Below are 26,205 nucleotides of genomic sequence, written 5' to 3'. Positions count from 1 at the left end.
TCCTTCTTTAGAAATAACCTTCCTTCCTGATTTCTTCCAGAACAGCTTACCTGTAGTATCTTAATAAATAAAATATTGAGAAATACACATTTTGCCATATTGCTGTTTTTCAAATAATGGACTCCAACTGTCACCTCAAAACAAAACCATTAATACTACCTAATCAGCAAAATCACATGGTACTGCTAATGACTGGTTATCTCAAAGAAAAACATTCACGTGATTTCATTTTAACATTAGCCAACTAGTACTAATTGAACAAGTTATTATGAAGTCCAGTAAGAAATACTACATAGCAAGACACTACAATTTTCAATGCAGTGAATAAACAGAAAGTAACTAAAATCTTGAACATATCAGCATCTAGTGTAAGTAAAAGTCACCTTTGCCCCTATGTCACACCCTCATCACCTCAAAGACTCTTGATCTTCCCAACAAATAAAAAAATAAGTCATTATCAGTGACAGAGCAGCTAGAAAGTGACGGCCTCAGTGTACTCTTGTCTGATGACTGGAGTACATACCCAGGAAAGCAGACAAAGCAGGAATGGCGCTGCTGTGCCACACCAGGACCTGAGAACTCCTCATGTTTCAGGTATGTTTAAAGACAGAACTCAAAGCAAAACTGCACCATCTAGTGTCTGCTCAAGCCAGAAGAGCAATGTACTTTTTCCTGAACTCAGTGAAACATTTTTGGTGGAAGACTTCTAGATAAGATTGGCAAGAAAAAAACGGAAATAAATCTAGGAAGTGTGTGAAAAACCTAAGACAGCAGTGAAGCTTTCAAATATTACTATAGCAGCAGTACCATTTTTTGCACAAAGATTTAACAGTCACAATTAGTCTAATTCAGCAGAAAAATTTATATTTTCTGTTACTTCACTGTACAGTGACAACCTCAGAAAAACCTAAAATGGCCAGTTAATACAAAAGTTGCCTACTGAAAATGCTCCGGAGGCTCAGAAGGATGAAAGGTTAAGTAAGATGAAGCTCACTCTTATAAACTCATCAGAAAAGTACATTTCTTCTGAAAAACTCCAGACAGCTTCAGCTAAAAGTAGTACAGTTAAATGTGCAAGGGAAATGAAGTCAAGAAGGACCTACTCCTCAAAGAAAATAATATGGTTATTAAACAATAAAAAGCTGTAACAAAAGGTTTTCCAAACCTCCCAGAGGAAAATCAACTTTTGAAGTGCATTCATGCCTTTGAGGTCACTGAAAAAACAAGTCAAGGTTTGGAATACTTTAATTAGCCCATTTTATTTTGCACTTGCAATGGACTGGATGATCACTGAGCTGTTACGTCCAGTTTGATGGGAAGTGCTTCTCAGGACAAACATGAGCTGTTACAGCCAAGCCAACACAACCTCACTGGAAAACTAAGGAAGTATCACACCTCAGTAATTTCCCCCAAACAACCTAAAACAGCATACAGCAGTAGGATGATATAGTTGGAACTCAGAACTCTTGTCCAACAGATTTGCTGTATAAGTACTCATCCTTTGAACTCATTCAGAAAACCTCTACTTGCAGAAAAGACCTCATTGCATTCTTTTCATTAATTATTTTCTCAAGTTTGAAACAACTTACCCACACTTTCAACATACATTGTTTTCTTAAAAGTATCTAATGTAGATCAGAAAGTTAAATGTCACATTTTCTTACCTTGGTTTATTCTGTGGTAATGCCTTTGAATCAACAGGAAACATTTTGGAAACAAAAACAATAACTGGGCCTTCACTACTGCATTTCATGAAAGCTGAAGAAACAAAAAAGGAATTTATTTTCCCTTTTTTTCCAAAAGTACAGACAAAGTATGGCTTTACATTAATTTTATAAGCATTACTGTTTATTTCCTATTTCAATGGGTAATATGCTAAAGACAAATAAACAGGGAAAAGTAAAAATTACTCTGGCCTAATCATTTGATAACACTGCCTGTGTCTTCAAGTGTGTTTCACAACAAAAGGGACAAACTTGCAAAAATACAACTCTGATAACAAACTACATATACTCCATCTAAATGAAAAGTTGAGTTTACAGGCTGATTTAGATTAGAATGGAAACCAGAGAGCAGCTTATGATTAAGACTGAACTACCTATTCAGTACCTCAAAGTACTCTCCCTCCTTTCAAACTAAAGGAGTAAGTCTTTCAAATGCCCAGACACTCATGAAATCCTACCAACATCACTGCAAGCACAGATATTCCTCAAAGGATGAAAGATTCACACCACACTTAGTAAATACTTAGGAAATTCCCACAAATTACTGTTTTCATCCAGCTTGGAACACATTATGAAATTCAAACAAGACACAATATCATTCAAAATTTCTAACAACACAGAAACTGAAGCATCTTCTACACTTCTCCCTTTTATCAGATATATGAAAAGATAGACAGCAAAGTCCTTAGGCAAACAAAAGCACAAAACTACTACAAAAAATTGGCAATATACTCACCAAATGTGAAAGTACTTGACTTTTTCATAAACAAGAGCAGTAAGATCCACGTTTACAGACTAAATTTCTTCCAATGAACTTACACTGATACAATAGTGAATACCATTTGGAGAATACCATGTTTTTAAATGTTCAGTACAGGATGAAGAGTCACCTATTCACATCTCACCTTTAAATGACATTTGATATCTCATCTTCTTGGATTTCTTGATGCTCTCCTCAAAACATTGTTCCACAATTACTTAACTACCAAAAGCTAATCAATACACTTGCAAAAATTAAACCCAAATCAGACCACTACTGGATAAAAATTAATGATTTTAATATAGAAGTCACTAAAATATTCAATTCTCAATTATGGAACAACCTCCACCATTTAGAACTGAAAACAAGTATTAACCTCATATCCTTGTAAAACCCCCAGCTTTAAAGTCTTAGACTTTACATCACCTGCAGCTTGAGCTGTCAAAAAACTACGAATATATGGGATTGAAAAAAATGTATAAATATAATCTTATAAAAACAGGATTATGACATGGCAATGACAAACATCAACAAAGACATTACAAGTAAAATAATTATACATTTAGTAGAGATTACTAGACATCTTATGATCCAAAGACAAACAAAATCACCAAGACAGAGGCAACTTTCATGTTAATGGGAGAACACCTACTCACCGCTTTTCAGTTCCTGAGTTTCTGGTGGCAAAGAATCAAATGTTCTAGCTCCAACACACATCAGCTTTTCCACTCTCTCTGCTGTGATGTCGAGAGGACTGGGAATTTTATTACACACCATGGCTAAGACACATTGCTAAGGATAAATATTTATATTTCCGTACTGAATGCAAATAACAGGCAGATGAATGCTTTCAATGCTTCTTTAATTCAGCCTCATGCATTAACTGCCAGCAAAAACAGATACAAAATCCAGCTCTGTCTATCAAGTGCTTACAGGCTTCTCTCAAGCCAGCAAAAACTGTTTGCCATTTATCAAGGGCAGAATAGAGAGTGAAGAAGAGGTGGCCTATCCTATGTGCAATTGGGAAACTAAGAACAGTAACAGTGGGGCAAGATTTATAGAAACAATTAGTATTTCTACATCAATAATTTGTGCACATCTACCATTATATAAGGTGTTATATTATAAGTGATGAGCACAGTAGACAAACAACAAAGGTCGATTTTGGATTAAGAATTTGTATGCCTTAAACATAACATCAGGTATTTACAAACCTCATGACAGAAGACCTATTATAACTATTACAAACAGGAGACTGGTTTCTCCCTCAGGAAAACCACTGAAATTTGTATTTAAAACTACATAACCAAAGTGTATTGTTATATTACCTCCAGTTTCATAATTTCGTTTCCTAAAAACAGCATGAACGCAAAAGGACAAAGTTGGTAGAAATGTACGAATCACTGTAGACACGTAACTCATGATGTTACAGGCACAAAAACGGGTGCAGATTGCACAGAAACAGACATAAGAAAGAGAACATATCATACCAAATCACACATTGAAATATGTGAGCACACTTTGAAGTCTGAGAACTGCCAACAGATCAAAAAACAGTATCTTCCTTAAGGATACAGAGAACTGCATCAGATATTGGCAGCCACTGGCTGCAAATGGCATTAAGCTGAACTTTGGGGTCTGTGTGCCGTGACTCCCGAGCACCAATTTTCAAACCCAAAGAGGTGACTATCTTTTCTATTTTTTCTTTGTCTCTGCAAGGAAAATAATAAATAGATGAAAGACACAGTAGCAGTAAGTAAGAAATATCTATAATTCATGCATATTTCAAAAAGTTATCATAGCACATGGAAAGAGATGTCATGAAAACTTTAAAATCTTCTCACCTTTTCATAACAGCTTCATACAGACTCCATATGTTGTCCAGCACCAACTGCACAAACAAAGGTTTCTTTCCTTTTGACTGATAGAAGACAAACATACAGCTCATTACCATAAACTCCTCACTTTTACAATAGGCTTAAGACTGCACATTTTCTAAGGAGCATGTAAAACCTTTGTTGAAAATCAAGACAGTTGTCTGTTTTCACACAAGATCACTACTTCAACAGTCTATCTCATAAGAATGGTATAAGGCACAAAATAAACACAAAATAGAAAAGTGGAGGACAAGGATTTCAATTTTAGAAGTAGTATTTAAATATGGTACATAACTACCTTGAGTCTGGTAACTATTAATCCTCATCTATGTGAACACCAAAAAAAAAATCATGATTAAATGAAAATAAGAAAACTCCCTGTGAGATGAGTTTTCCTCCATGAAGCATTTGAACAATCAGTTTTGGAATGTTCTCTGCTCCAAGTTTTGATGCAAGACTCTCCTGGTGACTTTGTACCTCCAGTGATACTGAGTGAACAGGTACTGAGGTCAAGTTCCACAATACACCATGAGGAATAGAATGAAAAAAATAAAAACAACCCTGAAAATAAAAATCGGGTAATATTTTTGACAACCTCCCTACCTGATCACCTTTCATTATCTTCTTTGCTTTTGTATTTAGATAATAATCTCCCCATAAAGTCTTCAGAAGTACTGCAGGCTTGATTCCAATCTTTTGGCTGTAGAGTTTGGCAAAATGCTCAATGCTGAAATGAAACAAAATACAACTTGATAGTAAAATGCTGCTTACATGTGCTTATCAGCCTACACAACAGAAAGCGTTCACGAAAATCTCCCAAAAGTCTCAAATCTTTGTTTTACTCCCACTTCTCCAATTGTCTTCACTTCAGCTTGCATTGTTTAACATTTGCACCTGCAAAAATATTTAGTCTTATCAGGTCAAAAAAATGAGCAGTATGTGAATGGCTTTCTTCTGTTTCAAGTCAGCTTCAAGGCTGAACTTGTTTATTTGAAGTAAACATTTGTGTATATCCCCTCAGCAAAAACCCAAAAACATAATACAAAAGTTATAGATACTTATGTGCTGACTCAAACTTATTCTATGAACTGTGACCAGAATAGCACATGTTAAAAAACAAGTATTCTTTTGAGCCAAACTTGAGCCATTATATGATGGTAATTACTTTAACTACCTAGAGGACTTCTTGTTTGCATCATTGCTTTAACAATGAGTAAAATGAGAACGTAATATAAAAACTGTAATGCCATTCCTATGTTACAAAGCCAGTTGTGTTCAGCAGACCCGAAGAGTTAACAAATCAGGGTGCTTAGGCCCAGTGAGGGAATCCTTAATATTCCATGGTTTTTTTGCTAGACATGTTCAGTAGGCAGTAATAGAAAAAAAATTCCCCATACTTGATCCCTGAATATCATAAACAGGAAAGTAACTGTGGGCACCATACAGGAATGGAGAACTTGAGGTAAGATGTGTTAATGTGAATCAAAGGTATCAGATAACTCCCTCGAGCCTTCAGAAATGGAAAGGTCTCCCCTCATACACATCCTCTACTAAAAGATCTTTCAGACTAAAGAATATGTCTGAATTTGAAAGCTTGTTTTCAACTTCCTTACACACCTGATTTTTATTTTTATAAATTATTATTACTCATGACAGATAATTAAGTTAAAATGATCCATTTTATTTTCCCTTTCCTCTGAAGTGACAAGAAACATTTGTATTAAACAACAAACTACACTTAACACCATATTGAAGAGTTTGACTTAATCCTGGAGATATTTTTCTAAAGGTTCTGCAATATTCAAGACCCTCACTGTATTACTGAGTGTATCTCTAATGATATTTTCATGATGAAGACAACGACTCCACCTCGTGGCCAGCAATGAGAACATGTGCATCTCCACACACCTGCTGCCCTCCCGAACTAATCTCCCTGCACTGCTGCAGTTTTTAGCCTTGTCTATCACAGTCTATCAAATGCCAGCAACTGATTAACTGCTAAGTTTCCCAGGCTAGGCTGGACACCACAGTGGGCTCACCAACTGCTATGTAAGTAAAACAGAGGTCCCTGTCAGAGATGACAATGCTGGTAGTATTTTCAGCTGTTCAGTGTTAATCTATTAGAATTGATTTATATACAGTCGCATATCACAGAAAAATACAAAAACCATCCTTACAAATATTAAGCAACTGCAGTAATCAATTAAAAGAAAAATTGTCAGTAATTAAATCCTAAACTTACCCAAAACCCCAGCCATCAATTGCACTGGCAAACACCACATTTCCATGTTCTGGTGAAAAATACAGATGTGAATCATCAGTATCTTCCAAGCCAGTACTCCAGTCATAAATTTGTTCTCCTGGTGAAGTGTCTGAAATGCTTTCACTTTCTGTTTCTTTCTCAGCTCTTTCTTCTAACACTTTGGAGGTAAAGAGTGCTCCAGTGACTGCATTGATCTGCAGAAGGATATGTAAAAACACTCTCAGATTCATTCACACTTTCACAACCCTTGCAATTAAAATGCAATTCGCCCACCCTCCAAAACACAATAGTGGGGCCTTGTTAAAAAGACAGCATGCCTGTGAATCATTTGGCAATTTAAAATGCAGACATCATGTATGTAATTCTGCACATTTGAAGACAACAGCAGTTAATGAGGTAACACCATATGAAACTTAAACACCATGCAGTTTTCAAGTCAAAGTCCAGGACTGAATCAGATAAAGAGGATCACATGTGACACCTTTGGCCTCTCAGAACAAGGAATGGTGAAATAGGAACTTGTTACTGCCAACAAACAAACAACAGAAGGCAAAGAGAAACCATGCAGGGAAAGTGCTTAAAAGTAAGATTGGGTGGGGCGGGGGGGGGGGGGGGGTGAGATTGAAGGTAAATTAAAACTTAAAAGATGAATCAACTTTATCCCTACATAAACCCATCAATATCAGGAACAGTCTAAAGAGGTCATTTGTCTACCTCCAATGAAGTTTAAACAACTTAACAGCAAAAACAAAACATTCACCATATTATTTCTAAAAATGAAGACTTTTCCTGACAACATGACAAGAGGCATTTAATACCCTTTCTCCGTCACAGGCATTCTGAATGATCTCAAAACCAGTTAGAAATTAGATGCATCCCAATGTTTACAGTTAGATTAAATGCTATAATGTAATAAAATCTGCTGTGTGAACATGACACTATAGCCTGAATACCTGTTCTAAGATATTCTTAAGGTGCAAGTATGCTTCCTGAGGGGTGAGCTTCAGCTCCACAATCAAGCGATCGATTTTGTTAATCACCAAGACCGGACGTATATTTTCCAGCCATGCCTGTCGCAGGACTGCTTGAGTCTAAGAAGGAAATAGTTTTAAAAAATCCGTTATAGAAAGCTTGATACCACAAAAAAAGACAGACTATTATAAAAATTAAAGTGTAATTCTAAAATTCAATAAACATACAGTAAAGGATAGGTTGACATTCAAACCAGAAACCGACTCCCACGCTATACAGGGTTAGTTATTGAAGAATTCTGCAGAATGGCAGAATGTAAGGGCTAAAACATCCACAGTAATAAGAATTCCCCCTATTTAGATAAGTATGCTTTTTCCCATGGCTATCTGTTTTATTTTACATATTTTTTCACTCTCAAAACCCTAAGAGTCCTTGTAAATATAGAAAATTACTTCCCTTAAGAATTCTCTATACAAATATTCCATTACCTGAAAAATTGCATACTTACTGTTTCAACCCTGCATAACTACACCCACTCACCAGCATTGTTCAGTCTTTCAGCACAACTATGAAATTTACTTCCCACTTTCATACCTCAAATGCACTGTCATTTCTTAGAAGTTTTACAAAACTTCGTAAACAGTTCATCTTTTTCTATATATCACACTTCAGACTTCACTTCCTCTGTCTTCCCTACCCTCTTTCTCTATTTAATACACTTCATTTCACCTGTGGACAGACTCCTTCAACAGCATCCACCACTATGATGGAACCATCACAGAGTCGGACAGCAGTAGATACTTCTGAAGAAAAATCCACGTGCCCTGGGGAGTCTATTAAATTAATCAGATACTCCTGATCACCTAGGATCAAACAATAAATTAACATTTCAGAACAGTTTTCAAAAATATTTCTTTCAGCCACCCAGTTACACTGCTTAGCTATTATTTATTGTGACACTAACTACCCTACAAAAAACCTTTACAGCAGAGTGTAACAGGCAACTTAACACAAAGACTGTACTAAAACATTTTTGAAAGAAGTTCTTTACTTGACATCAATTCAACACTTATGATCAAAATTTAAGTATTCAGATCTAAAATAAAAAGATCAAGGCAACTACTCCTATAGCCTCCACTCGGAGATAGGATTGGAGCTGGTTTTCCTGACCCTGAGATGGAACTCAATTATCTTGGCTGACTGTTGAATGCATGCCTAAGTCTCTGCAGAATCTTGGCCTAACACTGAGAAACACAAAAGTGAACGTTGTACACAAAGTTCACAATAGTGACAATGATGAGACAGGGAAAATTAACAAAACTGTGTATTGCAAGCTATACTTGCCAGCATACAAAAACATACCTTTCACAAAGTGCAGTGAAATTGCACTAGATTTCATTGTTATTCCTCGGATCTGCTCATCTTCTCTACTGTCTAGATATCTCAGCTGAGTACAAAAACAAAAGAACAGGTGATGAGTCTGGAGAATTATCTCCACAATTTCTTATCAATTGTCAAAGACTATGACTGCAAGAAAACACAGTTTAGCAAGACTAGAATTCGAATTTTCTTAATCATCACAGATTTACAATCCCAGCACATATACACCATAATTGTGTTAAAAATGACTGTATAACATTACCTTTCCTGCCAAGCGGCTAGAGATGATTCCATTGCTAGATATAAGACAATCAGCAAGAGTAGTTTTGCCTGAAAAGAAAAATAAATTACTTAAACAAATACAAATAATGGCAAAATACACAACAATATTATGAATGCTGACAACATGCAGCGTTCTAAAACATCGATACCAGTAAAGGCTTTGAAGTGCCACAAAAGTATAAATTAACTTTAAAAAAAACCAAATCTGATTATTCAGCTTCACCTGTTAGGTACACACACATTTATTTTTGAAGAGTGGATGCAAACGTATCTGTCATGACCAGAAAAGCAGTTGAAATAACAAACAGTACATCACCTCAATGTAACATGCAATAGGACAACATATTTCCACCTACAGAACAAACTTGTTTTAAGATATAGAAACAACAGCCTCCCTCGCAAGCATGTATTTAATTCATGCTGACATTCACCTTCATAGAAGCAGAAAACATTCAGTTTCAACTATTCCAGACCATTTCAGTGTAAAGCTCTCTTAAGATCTAAACGATAAGCTGCATCAGGCCAAGAAAAAGGTGCAAAAAGCATATTTACTTCTTTGAATCGTGTCTACAACAGTTTAAAGCAAAATGAATGAAAACCTACTGCTTTGAACAGCGACCAAAACATCTCACCATCGTTCAGAAACACACAGGTTTCCTCAAGAGGCCTCTGCCTGCACCTGCCTTACCATGATCCACGTGGGCCAATATACAAATATTCCTGATGCCGGACGTCTTCTTCTGGAGCCCAACTATCTTTTCCACGCTTGCGAGCACCATGGTCGGCTGATTCTGTGAGCGGAGGGAATCATTTTATTTAGGAGCGAGCTTGAGGAAATGCTTTGTATTTCGCAATGACGTGAGCTGTGACTACATCGGGAAACCTCCTGCGGGCGCGGCGCGTTCCCAGTACAGCCCCTGTCCCGGCCCCGAACACCCAATCCCGAGAGCGTGGGCCCTGCTCGGGCCGCACCCGAAACAGGGGCTGCGCTGGGAGCGAGCCCGGAGCGGCACAGCCTGGAGGGTCACGCTCCGGCTGCGGCTCGCTCGCCCTCCCGTCCCGTCCCGTCCCGTCCCCGGCCCCCGCAGGCCCCAGGCCGGGGTTACGGAGCTCGGAGGCTGAGCCTGGTCGAAGGGGCCGGGCACGGGCACCGGCACCGCGCCCGGAGCGGGGAACACACACCTGTGCTCGCCCCAGCGTCGCTCCCGGAAACCCGCGCCGGGCCCGGCCCCGCTCGCGCCCCGTGACGCCACCGGAAGCCGCACGGGCGCCGCCGTTGCCACGGGCCGCGGCGTCCTTGGTTACCGGCCCCGGCGGCCGCCGAGGGGATGGCGCCGCCGCGCTGCCTGTGTGAGCTCTGCTCCTGCGGGTGAGTGCGGGCCGCCCCGGCGCCTCCGCGCACGGCACCGAGCGGGTGCGAGTGCAGGTCTGTGGGGGGTCTGCAGGGGGACCTGCACAGGCTGGACGGATGGGCCGACACCAACGGTGTGAGGTTCAGCAAGGCTGGGTCTGGTCCTTGGGTCACAGAAATCCCCTGCAGCGCTACGGGCTGGAGGCAGTGGCTGGAGAGTGGCCCAGTGGAAAAGGACCTGAGGGTGCTCAGCAACCGTGGCTGAACATAAGCCAGCCCATGCCCAGGTGGTCAAGAAGCCAAATGTCATCCTGACCCGTATCAGATACTGTGGCCAGCAGGACCAGGGCAGGGACTGGTGAGGCCACACCTCAAATCCTGTGTCCAGTTCTGGGCCCCTCAGTTCCAGAAGGTCACTGAGGGGCTGGAGCAGGTCCAGAGAAAGGCAATGGAACTGGTGAAGGGTCTGGAGCACAAGTCTTGTGAGGAGTGGCTGAGGGAGCTGGGGGTGTTTATCCTTGGGAAGAGGAGGGTCAGGGTGAGTCTATCACTCTTTACAACTCCCTGACAGGAGGTTGTAGCCAGGTGGGAGTCAGGCTCTTCTTTCAGGTAACAAGTGACAGGACAAGAGGACACAGTCTTAAGCTGCACCAGGGGAGAATTAGGTTGGACATCAGGAAGAATTTCTTCACAGAAATGATGATTAGACATTGGAATGGACTGCCCAGGAAGGTAGTGGAGTCAGCATCCCTGGAGGTGTTTAAGACTCAGTGCCATGGTCTCGTTGACAAGGTGATGTTGAGTCATAGCTTGGACTCCATGATCTGAGAGGACTTTTCCAACCTAACTGGTTTTGTGAGCAGTGTGCCAGGGAGTAGGAAGGGTGTCAGGGACCTCAGGGCCCCAGGAGGATGGGGTCCCCTGCAGGAGATGGCAGGGGGGCCCCCTTAGCACTCCAGGCCAGCCCCCTCAAAGTCACCCTTGATCTCACCCCCCTCATACACCCTGGGTTACATGGAGTCCCATGTCAAGAGAAATATCACTGTTTCTTTACATTCAATAATCCCATATAAAGCCAAAGAGTTCATAATTGTCCTATAGCCTCTTTGGCCCAGAGGGGCTGGCACAAGAGGGTACAGTAGGAAGTTTTTTGATTAAAATTGCAATTACATGTCTATAAGCAATATCATGAAGTACAGGGCCAATGCTATGGCTGCAAAGTGCACCATGAAGCACAGCTTTCATATCAAGGTCTGTGGAGCAGACACACCCCTTATATGTTTGTGTTGGGGAAGTCTGTCTGTTCATGAACCACCTTTTTGTTGATCAGTAGTCAGAGATCAGAGGCAGGCAGTGAGTAAAGCTCCTCACATTCTTTTTGGCCTAGACTGTGGTAAATTTTGCCCCGTAAAATTGTTTCAAAAGTCCCAGATTAATGAAGGGTTGGAAAGCATTGTTTTCATGATGAGATAACAAATCTGGCTCAGGCACAAGTATAAAGATGGTGAGATAACACAATGAGACAGCACAAAATAAAGTTCAACTCAACCGAAAATTCTCAATCCAAACCCCCAGTTTAATAATACAAATAATTGAATTAAACATGCAGAAAGCTTGTGGTTTAAAATAAACATGACTGAAGTTATGATAGACAATAGAATATTAGTCCATTATTGGTTTAGGCAGCACATTGTGTTTGCTTCAGTGTATAGTGTTTCTGTTTTTAGGGGAAGGCTGGTCACTTGGCAGTGTTACCTGGAGATTGGAATTCATACACATCCTAGAAGAGATTTCAAAGCAAATATAAAGCTCTAATGTTTTGTACAAGTTATCATTTAGCTATTTGCAGAAAAATTTTTGAAGATATAATTACTGCTTAATGCTAAATAATAAAAGAGAAGGCAACACTCTTTCCTAACTTTTCCCAGAATTAAAAAAACACTGGAAAAACTTACATGGAGAAGAGCCAGTAAGACAGAACTTTATTCTGCTTTCTCTAATATAGGATGTTAAATCTGGCTTCCAAAGAAGAATAAAGCCTCTGTGGTAGTTGAACTCTGTATTCAAGAAGAGTATTTTTCTGCTATAAAGATAGATAAGATGCATACAAAGATGCATACAAAAGCATAAAAGATATATAAAAGAGACATACAAAATTACAAATGCTTAGTTTTGAGATACAAAAATAAACTACTGCTACATCTTCTCAATCTGTCAGCCTCCCTCCATTTATTGCTCTTTTGTTATCACGATCATAAAAGTCTAGATTCCAGAATAAATGTAAGTTAGAAGCAAAGAGGAAAATTTTTCTAAAATGTGAGTTACTTCAGCCATCATACTGACCACATGGAAATAACACACAAACCCAATAAAAGCTGCCAGATCTCTGTCAATACTAGGAAAGGAGATGATTCACAAAAATAGTGTCCATCCATCATTTCTGTCTTTGATATCATAGAGTGCGCACAGGCAGTTAAAAAATAAAAACTTAGATTTGGGAGGGGTGGGGGAGTTAATCAGTTTTTTATTATGATAAATGTTAAACTTTTCTTATTATTAGTCTAGTTCTCTGGGAGGAAAATGCTTTGTGGGAAAATTTCAAGGGTCTTTCTAGCATTGCATAAAACACAAATGTATGTATGCCAGGCCCTAAATAAGTGAAATGCACCAGCATTCTATTAAAATAACCAGAACAACAGCATTTGGCACTGGAGAGCCCAAATACTGTCACTATGATTTAGCTGAGATTCTATTCAGACCCTGTGCAAGCCACAAGATAGTTGGTCTCCCTCAATGAAGGGAAAGAATAATAATTCCTCAAAGCAGGCACCAGCCAGTCATGGGAAAAGGCAGATTCTCACCAAATTCATTTGAATTATCAGTAACTCTGGGGTTGAAATTAAGATAAAGATGAGGAACAAGTTAAAAATAATCACTGTCTCAAGGAGTTCTGGCCAAACTGTAAGCAACATACTTCATTTATCAGAGCTGCAATCTGTCTGCTCTGATGAATTTCTAGCATTGTGATGGCCTATATAAAGTTATTATCTAAATTAAACCTTTCAGTTTAGCCATTAGATAACATCCTAAAGTAGATGTAATGGTTAACCAAAAAAGCCCTATTCTCTTCCCCAAGTCAAACTCAAGGTAATTTTACGTTGCCTTTTAGACCCCCTGAAAGTACTTTGACAAGACAGAATAGGATGTAGGATCTTCCTGAACAGTCTCATCTGATTCCAAGTAATTTTGTGCACAGTTAGAGCCTGTTCAGAGTTATTTCATATACTAGAAATGACTGGGATGAAGGACATTTTTAGCTCAGCAATGAATTCTAATAAAATTGCAAATCTTCTTTTCTTGGACAGATAGATTGCTTTCACCTCTGTGTTGAATCTGCCAAGAACTATTGGCTCAGTCTGCAAATAATTATTTTTCTAATCTCTATTTCTGTTTGTAGCTTGTCCCTTCAGCAACACATGGGATTTGAATTGCATGCCAAAAACCATGTGAAGAACATTATCATTTGATAACTTGTATTTCAACCAGCTTTCAAAACATCCATTCACTGGGTTTTGTTTCTGCATAGCTGTTACTTTCAGATGCTACATGACACAGCATTTGCTGTATTTCCAAGGTGGAAACTGAATTTCATGACAAATGTGATTACAAGCACACACTATGCTGAGAAACAGCACACACTTACCTCCTTGTTTTCCTACCTTTCCTGTTCCTTCCCTCTTCTTCCTTTTTCCTTTCCCTTCTATGTTCTGAATAGGTCTCTCAGTTGTTACTTGACTTGATAGAAAAGGAGTAAGGACCTTAAGCTTTGAAAGGATCTGGGTTCTTAGACAGGGCTAGTTAATTTCTCATTTTTTGAACTAATGAGCTGGGAAACTCAGCACAAACTAATACCAGCTTTAGGATCTCAAGTTTCAGAAAACTTCTATTAGTGGGTTTTTCATTTTCATTTTATCATTTTCCCACCTTAGTTTCTGTTTCTGTAGTCTATTTTACCTTGCTTTAATTTACTGGGTTTTTTTGGTAGCCTTTTGGAAAGGGCTAGCTAAATTTGTCTTCAGACCTTAGAGCTATCCTTTGGATATCTACCTTTTTGAAACTTGGATTTATTTGTACTCAGTCAGAGCTGTACCCTTCTACCTTTATGAGTTTTTAGATATTTTTGCTTTTCATGTACAACTTTTACAATATTTTTTATTTGAAAAATTATTTATTGTTTTTCCCCTTAGCTTATATCTGAACCAGTATTTCAAGTTGTCAGCCACGAGGAAGAAGATCTTTCATTATATATTTCCTTGAGGGAGAGATCAAATAACAATCATGTCAGCCAGAGATGTGCTATGCAAATTAGAATGAATATAACAAGATTTAAAAAACAATAGTAGCATGTAAATTTTAATTTCATGGATCAGTTATGTAAAACAACAAGGTATAAATAAAAAGTTGTCATTATATACCTGCCAGCACCTTTTAGCAGAATGGTGTCATTGATGCAGGTATCAATGACAAGCAGGTGTAATTGAAATCAAACCTATTAAGAAGAGATATCATTACTTCTAAATAAACATGGAGTTTGGAAAGAGAATTTAGTCAGTCCTTGAAGAGAAAAAGAAAGGGCTGAAAAGTCAGAAATGGCCTGCAGAGAACTAGAGATTTCACACCACTAAAATTTTAATCACATAGTGTTAACCAATAGTCATGAAAATAGGTGAGATGTACAGAAATAAAAAGACAAGGGATAAGAGAGTAAAAAAAAGGAAATATGAGACAAGAAATGAAGTATAGTTAGTTATTTTTACAAATAAAACTAATAATATCAATAAAGATTAAAGAAAAGAGAGGAAGGTGCATCTTGGTGGCAGCATCACTGACAGGACTGAGATCAGCTCTATCCACCCCTTGTACTCTGTACCAAGGACTGAGTCGCATCTGATACTGTTTTTATTAATGTACTGGTGTACTGTGCTCTGGGACCTGCGCCATCAGCCACCAATACTTTGTGGGTTTATCACTCAGAAAAGATTTTAACCAAAAACCACTGACATCATTCAGTCTCCCCCATTTGTTATCCGCTCCCAGTAGGCAGGATATGGGTTCTCCTCTTAGATGAAACTGTCCCCAATGATGTCCCTGTTTGCCCAGGCGCCATCGCTGCTATCACGAGCACACCAGGATTTACGACAATGAGGTGCAGCCTCAGCGCACCACGGAGTACGTGGACAACTACCCTGGCTACGGCAACATCTGCCCACCCAGCAGCTGCAAACCCAAACATGAGCTCCAAGGGCACCGTGGCAAAATGGATGGAACCTCAATATTCAAGTAAATATTCTAAAGCAATGTGTTTTGCAATTACTCCAGGAAGTTTTTCATTCTTTGTTTTTTTAAGGAGGACTAAACATTGCACAGCAATCTTCTCAAAATGCAATCATTGCATCCTTTACACTTGCATATGTAAAGTGTAAATTTTGTATAGAAATACAGCTCCCACAAAAAGGTCATGAAAAACAGCAAAGCACACATATAGCAAGACTTGCATTCTTTACAGCACCCTTTAACCTGTAATGTAAAATTTTTGTTTCATTTTCAGACTATTTAGAAAATCTAGGTCTTATGGACCCTGAAGAACTGGCAAGCTGGGGAACTTTCTGTAATACACAGGTGGAATCTGAGATAGTGGGAAAATGAAATCTTAAGAAAAAGGAACAGGGATTTCATTTTTTTTTTAATTCACAGTTCTAAATCAATAGTTTCAAGAAAGCAAACTGTAGAGGGGTTCGGTAGATCTGTCCTGTCACTGCACGGACTGATGTTAAGTTTACAAAATTAAAGAGCATCCTTCAAACTAAAAAAGCCATTGTTAATGACATGACAGAGATATCATTGTTTACTTTTTCCATTATTGTTTTTCTTTTAAGCTACGGGGGCAACTGATGAAACTTCTTTGGTTTTTAAAAGAAGAGACATATGGTCCAAATGCCATTCTGTCAGATTGGTCATGTACTGTATGAACTGTTTAAACACCTACATATGTAATATACACCCTTTGAATGTAAGGCACCCATATAAAAACAGTGGAATGATGTTTCTGATTATATTCCACTCTCTTCATGCCATTAGTAAATGTTCCTTTTGTAGTAGTTTGAGCTTTGCTCTGCTTCTACTTTCTGGATCATTTCTTTGCAAAATTACTGCAACTTTTGAAGTCTCCTTTCAGATATTTTATATTTTTAAACTGCATATGAGACTCAAAGTGTTGTAAAAGTTGCTTCACCATCAACCTTTGAAAAAAGGCTCTATGATGCATCAGAAACCCTGGATTTAGGTACTGTAGTTTCCTCCCTCTGTGCTACCCCTCTGACAACATATGGCAGCAGGTTGATTTTTTCAGAGTAAACATTTTTTTATTTTTTCCACATAGTGGAATAAACAGTGACTTCTTCAGGAAAGAGAAAGTTTTTTAACCAGTCTTTTCTTTTTCCCAATTCAGAACTGATTATTTACCATATGGTATTGCGAAGAGACATTATCGGGCACCAGAAGAATATAGACCAAAGTCGGGAAAGATTGACCTGGGGACCATTTATCGGAAAGATTATAATCCTCATAAAGTAGGACCAGTGACATTAGCAAGACCTCCAGAGAGAAAACACACTACAGGGGCAAAACTGGATACCATCCCAACCTATCGAGGTAATAATACATGCCACCTATAGAGAGAGAAATAACCAAGATGAAGGTGGTATTCTGGACAATCTGTGTTAGAAACTGGTTTTGCTAGTTTGGGACAGAATAAGACAGAAGAGAAAGCAGGTGATAATGCCTTAAAGTGTTCAGCACTCCACTTGTTCAGAGGTGACATTTATTGGTTCTAAATGAAAAGCCCTCTCTGAGGTTTTCTTAGCTACAAGGAAATTCTATCATACACTTGGTTAGGCTATCAGGAAAAAGTGGGTTGTAATTAAAGTGCAATATATCTTTCAGGTAGTTTTAGTTCATGTGACATGTTTTGCCACAGAGCAGGTCAAAAGTGGATTTTGGGTTTCTGCTTGTGTATGGTATAGCTTACATATATGTCATCCTAGTAAGCATCTGTCTTGACACAAATTATTCAGTCAGATCAGTCAGCACAAAGGCAATAAATCTCCTTTTATGTCATTCTGGCAAGTGACCTTGAAATACTTTACACCACTAGAGAATCTTATACATGTGTTACTGAATTCCTTATGTGTAGTGCATTTTAGCCAGTTAACAGTAAGTAGAAATAGATTATGAGGTATGATCTTCTAGAGTGATGAAAATCAAGATGTTCCAGATACCAGTGGTATCAAAGAGATAGCTGAAATAACAAGAATCATATACGGGTATTAAAACAGGAAGTAGAATTCTTGGTGTGAAATGAGCAGAGGAGAGAGTGCAGTGACAGAAGAGTTGGAAGGATAAAATGTGGAAAAAACAGGCTTTTTCAAATCAGCTATACTTCACTCGTTTCTTCAAGGTTAGCCCTATGCTAGACAGAAATGCATTTATATAAATACATTCTACTTATATTTATTAATTGTAAATAGCTTATAATGAAGTTTAAATATTTCTATTTAGCCTGCATGTAAGTAGTAAGTTAGCAAATAATAAATAAATTAGCCTTGTGTCAGCATACAACTGAGACAGCATGCAATTGTTCATTTAAAATGCATGTTAGCAACATTCAAGAGGGAGTAAGGACAAAGGAGTGAAAAAACACTGAGGCTGAAATAAGTACAGGGATTGCAAACAAAAAAATTGATTTCAAGTGCCTGTGAAGAAGTTTAGACTGGACAGTAAGTTTGGTAAGTATTAACAGTCTGGCAAAGAAAACAAAGATCTCAACAAGCTTTAAAAGGGTGTAATTTTGATATAGAAATTAAGAGCTGATTCTACCAAGCAGAAGTGAACATGACCTATTGACCTATAAGGTTCCTTTCAGTCTTGTATACGTGCATAAACTTCTAAATAAAATAGAAGATATTGTATATAAAACCTGTATAGGGTTATTTTCTATATTAAACACACACTAAATAAGCACCTGCAACATTTTCTTTTTCCCTGAGAAAACAGTCAAAATAGACATTATATACAATGATTTTTGTCTGTTTTAGTCACACACTATAATCAAGGAGAGTTTTGTCACATCACAGACATGAAGATAAAATTATCACTCTCACATCCATTTTGTTTGTTTTGAAAGATTTAATACCAGAATAATTTGTCTTAATTTTAAAGGAATGGTCTTAAGTAATAACACCTGTATGGAGGAATTCTGGTTTTGCCTTACAGATGACTATAGGTTACGGGAAGCTCAAAAAACAGAATCTTGTAAGGTTGAGCATCCATACCAGCCACCCACAGAGAAGTTTGGAAATCCTTCCACATTTCAAGATGACTACATTCCTAAGGAACTGAATCCCCCCCAAAGTTGTAAACCTTCTGTAGCCAAGCTTCCAAGTGGCCCTTTCGATGGCACCACCATCCATCGCAGTGCTTATGTAGTTCATGAGCTGGAACCAAGATTCGTAAGACCAAGAGAAGAGTACAAGCCATGTGAACAACCCTTTGAAGATCTCACAACCCACCAGAGAGACTTTAAAGGGACACCTGGGCAATTTGCAAAAAGCTGCAAGCCTGAACATAGAAAAGTTGGATCCGATGCTCCTTTTGATGGAATCAGTGAATTCCAGGAGCGTTACCAGCCATGGCTGGTTTCCTTGCCCGAGTTCCGCAAACCAAGAGAGTACGTTCCACCCACAGACAAGATGGATCTTAACTCCACAAACCGTCTTGATTACATTATACATAAGATTTCTCCTGCTGCCCCCATAAGACCACCTCATGGAAAGAGAATCAGTGGCCCTTTTCAAGGGAACACTACTACAAGAGAAGACTTTAAACCTTGGGGCATCTGTCAGCGAGATCTTATCAAGAGAGAATCAGAAATTCAAAAACCCGAGGGAAAATTTGCTGATTTAACTACATTCAGGTCCCATTACATACCACATCAGGGCACTCCAGCTCAAAGTTGCAAACCTGTACATGTTGTAGGTCTTAACCCAGTTCCTTTCAAAGATGAAACTCTGTATCGCACAGAATATACTCCAAAGGAAAAAGAGGTGTGCCCAGCACATTATCCATCCAAGCTGGGGTACGTCTATGTGAACACAGATTCTCAGGGGCACCAGTTCTTCCGCCAGCTGAGCCCGGAACCCTCCGAGTCAAACTGTAATCCTATTCCAAAGGAAGTAGCTGTTGTGACATAATACTGAAGTGCAATATTTCAAGCACCCTGGTGAAATAATCAGAATCCAGCTTGTTCATTTTTTCTTTAAATAACACTGAAAGCAAATTAAATTATGCAAATTTTGCTTTTAGAAGTTTGAAGAAAACCAAAGCAAAACCAGAAGTTTATTACAAGACCAATAAACATTTGCCAAATGTAGGAATACTAGACCTTACACGATATCTGTCCTTTTTTTGATTGTGCATTCTGATTTCCTTGATTTCCCAGACTTCATTATCCTCTATCCCAAGCATATTTGTTGCACATTTAATTCTTTCAGATTTTCTGCAACCAAATGATTGTATTTGTGAAACAGCAAGTGTCTTTTGGTGATAACATCTTTTATACAGTTAGCAAATAATGCTATCTGTAACAATCCAATCAGTAATAATCTCAGTAATCTAGTAAGCTTTTTCTTTACATTTTGCTGCCCATAAAAGAAGATAGCATGCCATGACACCTAGGCATTTCTGAAAACCTGGATTAGGTTTAGTCATCATCACTTTTCCTTCATTCAGTTATGAAATGAACATAAAGACCACACTGTAATTTCTGGTAGCAATTAACAAGTAATAACCTTGCTCTTTTTCTGTACGTATAGTTGAAACCATTCCAACCCAAAGCAGGGCATTAGACTCTGTTTTCTTATTTCCCTGATGGTGCTCTTTCAGGCTTACTTTCTAAGGAAACAGAACTCATGCAAAGCTTTGGCTACACTGGCTCACTAAAGTGCATGTGTCCTCTTCAGATGAGAAATTTTTAAACCCAGTGAGCAAATTCAATCAAATTTGATAGTGACATTGCATATTCATTTTGAGTTTCTAAGACAGATGGTGGGGAGGCAGAGAGGATCAGGCTCAAAAGGTTAACATCCACTGTGGTTTGATCCTGCTATCTGATTTTTAAAGCTGAACAGCCAGTTATCACTGCCAGAGTTCACTGCAGAGGCACTGAAGGGAAAAATGGCAGAAAATTCTGTACAGGTGTAAGTAGAGATAAGAGAAAATAGTGTAAACTCAGTTAAAAGAAGAAGTATCAGTTGAGATGTGGAAATCTGTAGACAGCCCAGCTTCAGGCTGTCTGCTCCTCAAAGAATTGCTTGTTCCAAATACACAGAAACCAGATGGTTTACAGACATTTTATATTAAATGATTATGTTTCTGTATGAGATACTTAGTGTTTCTTCTATATATTTCTGGCTGGTTTTGAGAAATCTAGATGAACGAATTGCAGTTCTATTACATTGATTATTTAAGCAAATCCCAATTAATATTTCTATGATTAACTGTATTATCATGCTCTATCACAGTACTGCAGTATGATTTTTTCTCAGTATTGCACATCTGATACCTATTGGTGTAGGACAGCCATTTGGGTTCTGTAGAAATATGTGCCTATACTTCATAAACAAAATCAGTAATAACAGGACTAAGAGCAATTATGGAAATATTTTTAAAGCTGGAATTGGTCATATGAAAGCAAGAAAGCTGAAGTGAGCATGTCATCTGTGCACAAAAGCATTGCATGAGAGAAATCCAGACATTATGAGAGCATTAGTCACTCCTAGGTAATTTTTTTCTTCATGCTGTGTTTTTGTAATATGACTTACTGTGTTAATGAAACAGCAATTGTTATACTTTTCTCTCTGAAGATTGTTCATGTGCCTCAGAATGTAAATGAACAGGGACACTCTGAGATGACAATCTGACAATCTGTGAGATCCTAAAAGCAGGATAGGAAAAAGTCCAATACATTGTCATCTTTCTGTACCACAGAAGACAAAGTACAAACACCCTTTTTAATCATTCTCTGGCCACAACTGAGCAAAAAAGAAGGTCAAACCTTTGCACAATCACACCTACTCAGATCCATATCCTGGTGATACTTGAGTAGTTTACAGAAGCTCCTAATGCCTTCCAGCTCTCTTTTCTATGGAGGGAGAAATGCAACCTGAATCCATGAAGTTATGTGTGCCTGCATGTTCTGCTCAAAATGGCTCTTCCTCTGTGAGTGAGCCCAGATGCTTTTTTTAATTTTCACAGCTGTTTTTTCAGTTCTGAAGTCATCTCCCTCCCCTAAGTAATGGAAAGTCATTTGCTGTCACCTACCAGCATGGGTCAGAACTTTTGAGACAAAGTGGAGGGCATATTCACATACATTTAACAGTTCCTCTGCAGATGTGTTTGAAGACTTTCAGGGTGGAGGGGCATATTCCCTTTCATTTTGTCCTCAATGTTTTCTCCTCAGTTTAATAGTGAAAAAGAGAAGCCTTTATTACTTTACAGTTGCAAGAGCCACAACATATTGATGGTGCTTCCAGGAAAAGCATCAAATGATACCATAAAGCTTCAGACAGTATTCTATACTTGACGTCAACTTTTTCATAAACAACGTATTATTGAAATGCAGACCAAATGACGAGCAGGCTGGAAAACTAATATTTTTTTAAAATAACAGCTGTTAAAAAAGCATTTTATGATGTCATGCTAAACCAAGATGTATATGCAGAGCAGTTATTCATGGATTGAGTTGCTATTCTAGAAGAGCTTTCCATGCACTCTGCCATACAGCAGCAGGCTCTATAGAATCTGTACTTTGTTTTAAGGACTGCACAGAATGAATGCACGGCTGAAGCAAAAGGAAAATTAAACAGACTCATGCACTTTTGCCAATATTACCATCTAGGGTAGCTCTGGAACACCACCATTCCATTGCTAAACCTGTATGTTCTATTTAATAAAGTTTTTTAAGGCTTTTATTTTTTGTAATATTTATGAGACTCTTCTTTCTAAAGACTATTACCCACATTGAATATTCTGAAACAACTTTTCATAGAGCTATTCCCATCACTCACTAAATATAAAACATGGACTGTTCTGTTGGATCTAAATGAACTCTGCTTGGTGCAGTACCTGAAGGCTCAGCAAAGAAATGTAACTTTATTCTACCTTTTAAAGAATCTTGATACTAGATTTTAGTGAATCAGAGCTGACTTATTTGAATTTTGGTGAATTCTCTTCCTACTTTTTCAGTCAGGTTACATCTCTGTTGACTCTTAATAGCAGTGTAAACCAGACTGTAGTGAAGCTGAGAATCTGATGAACTGTTAAAAATAACAACTAATCTGAGGCTTTGAAAAAATCCCGAAATTATGGGCATAGTAATTTGATAAAATAACCAAGAATTAAAGCATGGTTACCATGGAAATCATAGTAATAAACAATCTCTGGGTAATCACAGTGTGGAATAATCAAATTATACTTTATTTCAGAAATACCAAAACTACGTTCAAGAAAGCTAAAATCTTCAGTTACTGGAGAAAGAATAAAATAATCTACAGAGGAATGTCATGCCAACTGCAGTAAGAAACATTTACAGCACTGCTCTGTAAAGCATGCATACTTAACCAAAGACACAGTTAACGCAACAAAAAATGCTGTGTGTTAACATTTGAAAACCTTAAATATAAAGGGAAAGCATGAGTAAGAAATTTTAGTAATAAGAAAAAATATATGTCCAAAAATCTTTATTAAACACTGTACAAAACAAAATATTGCACTTTTAAATCAGATAATAAATATCTACAAAAGTATCTTACAAATGTTTTATTTTAATTTAAAAAAACGGCTTAAACAATCAAGACCCATTGCTGATTTTAAAGGTAATGATCAGGAATATCCTCTCCTTGCAGTCAGCCTTGGACAAAAGAGTCCTCCTTAAACATTTTCTATACAGTAGTGCTAACCTCATTTTCAGTGATCCAAACCCTCTGCAGGAATGCTGCGTGTGAGCTGCTCTACCAGCACAGCCACTCACCAGCCTGTAACAGCTCAGGGATGGAACACAAGAGCCAAGTCAATGCAAGCATTCAGGCCTCCAACATGAGCAGCAGTTTGGAAACTACAAAAGAAAAACATCTCTTTTCTACCTCCTGTGAGCTTCCCTCTGCTTACAGCCCGAATCAGACAATCTGCAATAGGGAAAATAATTTACCCAGGATTATCAGAATAAGAATTTATCAATTTGCTAAATACTCAGGTGGTTAATGATCATGATGATAAGTCATCTTGATGGAAAACTGGTCAAAATATCTTTCTTTCACTTGTTTACCTTCATAATTAGTAATACCTCCTTGGATATTTTTCCCTTTAAGTGAGAAAAATAAAATGATTATTCAAGACAGGAAGTCTGACAGCCATGTTTGGACAGTTATTGGCTCTGCATTTGACTTGATGTGGAAGAGAACAGTGATCACAAATGTTTCATTCATGGCTCTGACAGGGAAGCTTTCTGTCTAATTTAATATCAGTACAAAAGTCTAATCATGCCAGAACTTTGATTGTACTTCAGAGACTGCAAATAGAACAGAAACAATAAAAATGACACCTCATTTATTCAAAATGGCTCTGCAAATTGTACTGGCATCTACAGTGTCTTTTACTGCATACACAGAAATACAAGCATGAAAAATTGAATCTACTTCTGTGTATCCATCACACAACTCATATCAGGAAAATATATCCTGTGAGATCAACCCTTCAGCTCAAGCTGTCCATGAAAATGAGGTTGCTGCCAAAAATTTTACAGCTACAAGCCACAGCTTCTATAAATTTATGTGATAAATAGAATACAAAAATTTAAAACCTAGGGGTCAATAGTTGCTGCATTTCAAAATTTTTCAAAGCATTTTTGTGACTTTTGCTCATAAATTAAGGACAGTAAGCACTATCTGGTGCTTTTAGGTAATGCTTTTTTCCCCCAGATAAAACTATAATGTGATGGCCTGTAAAATTTTACAGATCATATGCCATGATATTATCTTGCTAATCCAGACATGAAAATGTTTAAAACATTAAAAGTTCCATTGCAAAGAGTGAATAATAAAAGTTCCCAGAAAAAATACCCTGTCCAGCACATCCATCTGCAATACTGTTTTTTCATTAGCCTCCATTTCCATTTAACTGTTATATCTCATTTACAGGTATATACTTGGAGCACATTAGTTAATGAACCTCTCTTCTCATCTCTTCACTGCAGCATCATGGACTTGTCATAGAGGACTTACATTTCTTGACATGATTGACAACATCTTTGTTTGTAGGTGTCTATCAAGCACAACTTTAGTTGCTTTACAAATGTACAGTAGTGAGTTGTATCCTTGCATTCGCCTTCTGAAAAATACATTTAAACATTACAAGGCTTTATAATGAACAGAAGAGAAATAGTAGAATTTGTCACTGTCATTGTAAACAACTGATGGATTCCTGGTAGCTTTCTAATGATTTTACTGTGCATTCCTGACAACAGTGGATTCAAAGCTAAGCAAGGTCATAGTCTGTGATTTCACTGCATTCATTTACTTATTGTCTGCTTCAGAACACTACCACATCTTGGAGGAATTAACAGCTTGCACACAGACTTGTGAGTCACAACTGGCACAGTCATGTAGGGAAGTTTGCAAAAAACAACTTCCTAAATATCCTGTTTCTAAAAGTGCTTTTGAGGCTTTAATATCAAACTGGCCTACTTAGAGAAAAGTAACCCCAGGCCTATGAAGTGCTCCTTGGAGAGGATAGTTTTACCTTTGATGTATAATCAAATGCTTGCAGAATCATTAGTGTACAACTGTGAGTCACTTTCTAATATAACTGCTACAAACTATGACTATGCTCATATTTAAATAAACATTTACATACTGTCACAGGATGTGACATTGCAGTGTTGCCAGGTCACTGGTCTCTTCCTCCATGCACAGTACTGATCAGCCACAGGTCTGTTGTTCTGTCTGTGTACGCAGTACACTCGTCTCGACTGAAATCCACTCCCACAGTCCACACTGCAAGGCCTCCAAGGGCCTGTCCACCAGTAGACATCACATGCCTCTGAAGAACAGTTTCTTCTGACAGGATGCCTGTGGAGGGAAAAAAGTGGCAGTTAAATCTTTGCCTTTGTGCTACACCCTTATTCACAGAATGACATACCCACTGTTGGAAGGGGCATCTAGAACTGATTAGCCTACACCCCCTGCTCAAAGCATGGCCAGCTAGATCAGGTGCCTCAAGATCATCTCTGTGTTTTGAATATCTCCAAGAATAGACACTACACAACCTTTCTGGGTAACCTGTTCCAGTTTGCCTTTTTTTTTAATATATCAGTTGAATTTCCTGTATTTAATTGTGTGCTTATTCATCACACCTTCTCACTCATAAGAGAACAAAAGACAAGGCCTTGTTTCTTTAAACCAGTTTCTTAATCCTGGAGTAGAAGT

At 38.1% G+C, this 26,205-nt stretch overlaps 3 protein-coding genes across 5 annotated transcripts in view; 1 reads left to right on the top strand and 2 right to left on the bottom strand.

The window, feature by feature from the left end:
• The window catches only part of EFL1 (elongation factor like GTPase 1), a 64,594-nt gene extending 54,106 nt beyond the window's left edge, over positions 1–10,488 (bottom strand). Inside the window, exons 1-12 of the mRNA XM_071568572.1 lie at positions 10,441–10,488; positions 9,947–10,049; positions 9,239–9,306; positions 8,959–9,043; positions 8,326–8,459; positions 7,578–7,715; positions 6,604–6,818; positions 4,965–5,088; positions 4,329–4,405; positions 4,060–4,196; positions 3,141–3,263; positions 1,665–1,758 (exon numbers count right to left, since the gene is read on the bottom strand). Of these exons, the coding sequence (XP_071424673.1) occupies positions 1,665–1,758; positions 3,141–3,263; positions 4,060–4,196; positions 4,329–4,405; positions 4,965–5,088; positions 6,604–6,818; positions 7,578–7,715; positions 8,326–8,459; positions 8,959–9,043; positions 9,239–9,306; positions 9,947–10,037 (1,286 nt within the window). The 5' untranslated portion in view covers positions 10,038–10,049; positions 10,441–10,488. The remainder of the gene's footprint in view (positions 1–1,664; positions 1,759–3,140; positions 3,264–4,059; positions 4,197–4,328; positions 4,406–4,964; positions 5,089–6,603; positions 6,819–7,577; positions 7,716–8,325; positions 8,460–8,958; positions 9,044–9,238; positions 9,307–9,946; positions 10,050–10,440) is intronic.
• A 98-nt stretch (positions 10,489–10,586) lies between these two features.
• SAXO2 (stabilizer of axonemal microtubules 2) lies at positions 10,587–19,917 on the top strand. The gene is made up of 4 exons (XM_071568565.1): positions 10,587–10,627; positions 15,770–15,949; positions 17,118–17,320; positions 18,941–19,917. Exons 1-4 carry the CDS (start codon positions 10,587–10,589, stop codon positions 19,915–19,917), a joined length of 1,401 nt encoding a protein of 466 aa, XP_071424666.1.
• Positions 19,918–23,185: 3,268 nt separating this feature from the next.
• The window catches only part of ADAMTSL3 (ADAMTS like 3), a 172,671-nt gene continuing 169,651 nt past the window's right edge, over positions 23,186–26,205 (bottom strand). For all 3 annotated transcript variants that reach the window (XM_071568538.1, XM_071568539.1, XM_071568537.1), the window contains exons 30-31: positions 25,634–25,848; positions 23,186–25,108 (exon numbers count right to left, since the gene is read on the bottom strand). In XM_071568538.1, the coding sequence (XP_071424639.1) occupies positions 24,999–25,108; positions 25,634–25,848 (325 nt within the window). In that variant the 3' untranslated portion in view covers positions 23,186–24,998. The remainder of the gene's footprint in view (positions 25,109–25,633; positions 25,849–26,205) is intronic.

This window comes from Pithys albifrons, chromosome 13 (assembly GCF_047495875.1).
Source record: "Pithys albifrons albifrons isolate INPA30051 chromosome 13, PitAlb_v1, whole genome shotgun sequence".
In the NCBI taxonomy this organism is placed as follows: Eukaryota; Metazoa; Chordata; class Aves; order Passeriformes; family Thamnophilidae; genus Pithys; species Pithys albifrons.
Note: the sequence above shows the minus strand (reverse complement) of the source record. Positions and strands in the feature narration are given on the sequence as shown.

Bases quoted from the DNA above. Each gene is read 5' to 3' on its own strand.
- SAXO2 (XM_071568565.1), top strand. From the start codon at position 10,587: ATGGCGCCGCCGCGCTGCCTGTGTGAGCTCTGCTCCTGCGG. The intron at 10,628-15,769 runs GTGAGTGCGGGC...CTGTTTGCCCAG, and splicing joins TGTGAGCTCTGCTCCTGCGG to GCGCCATCGCTGCTATCACG. The intron at 17,321-18,940 runs GTAATAATACAT...TTTGCCTTACAG, and splicing joins TACCATCCCAACCTATCGAG to ATGACTATAGGTTACGGGAA.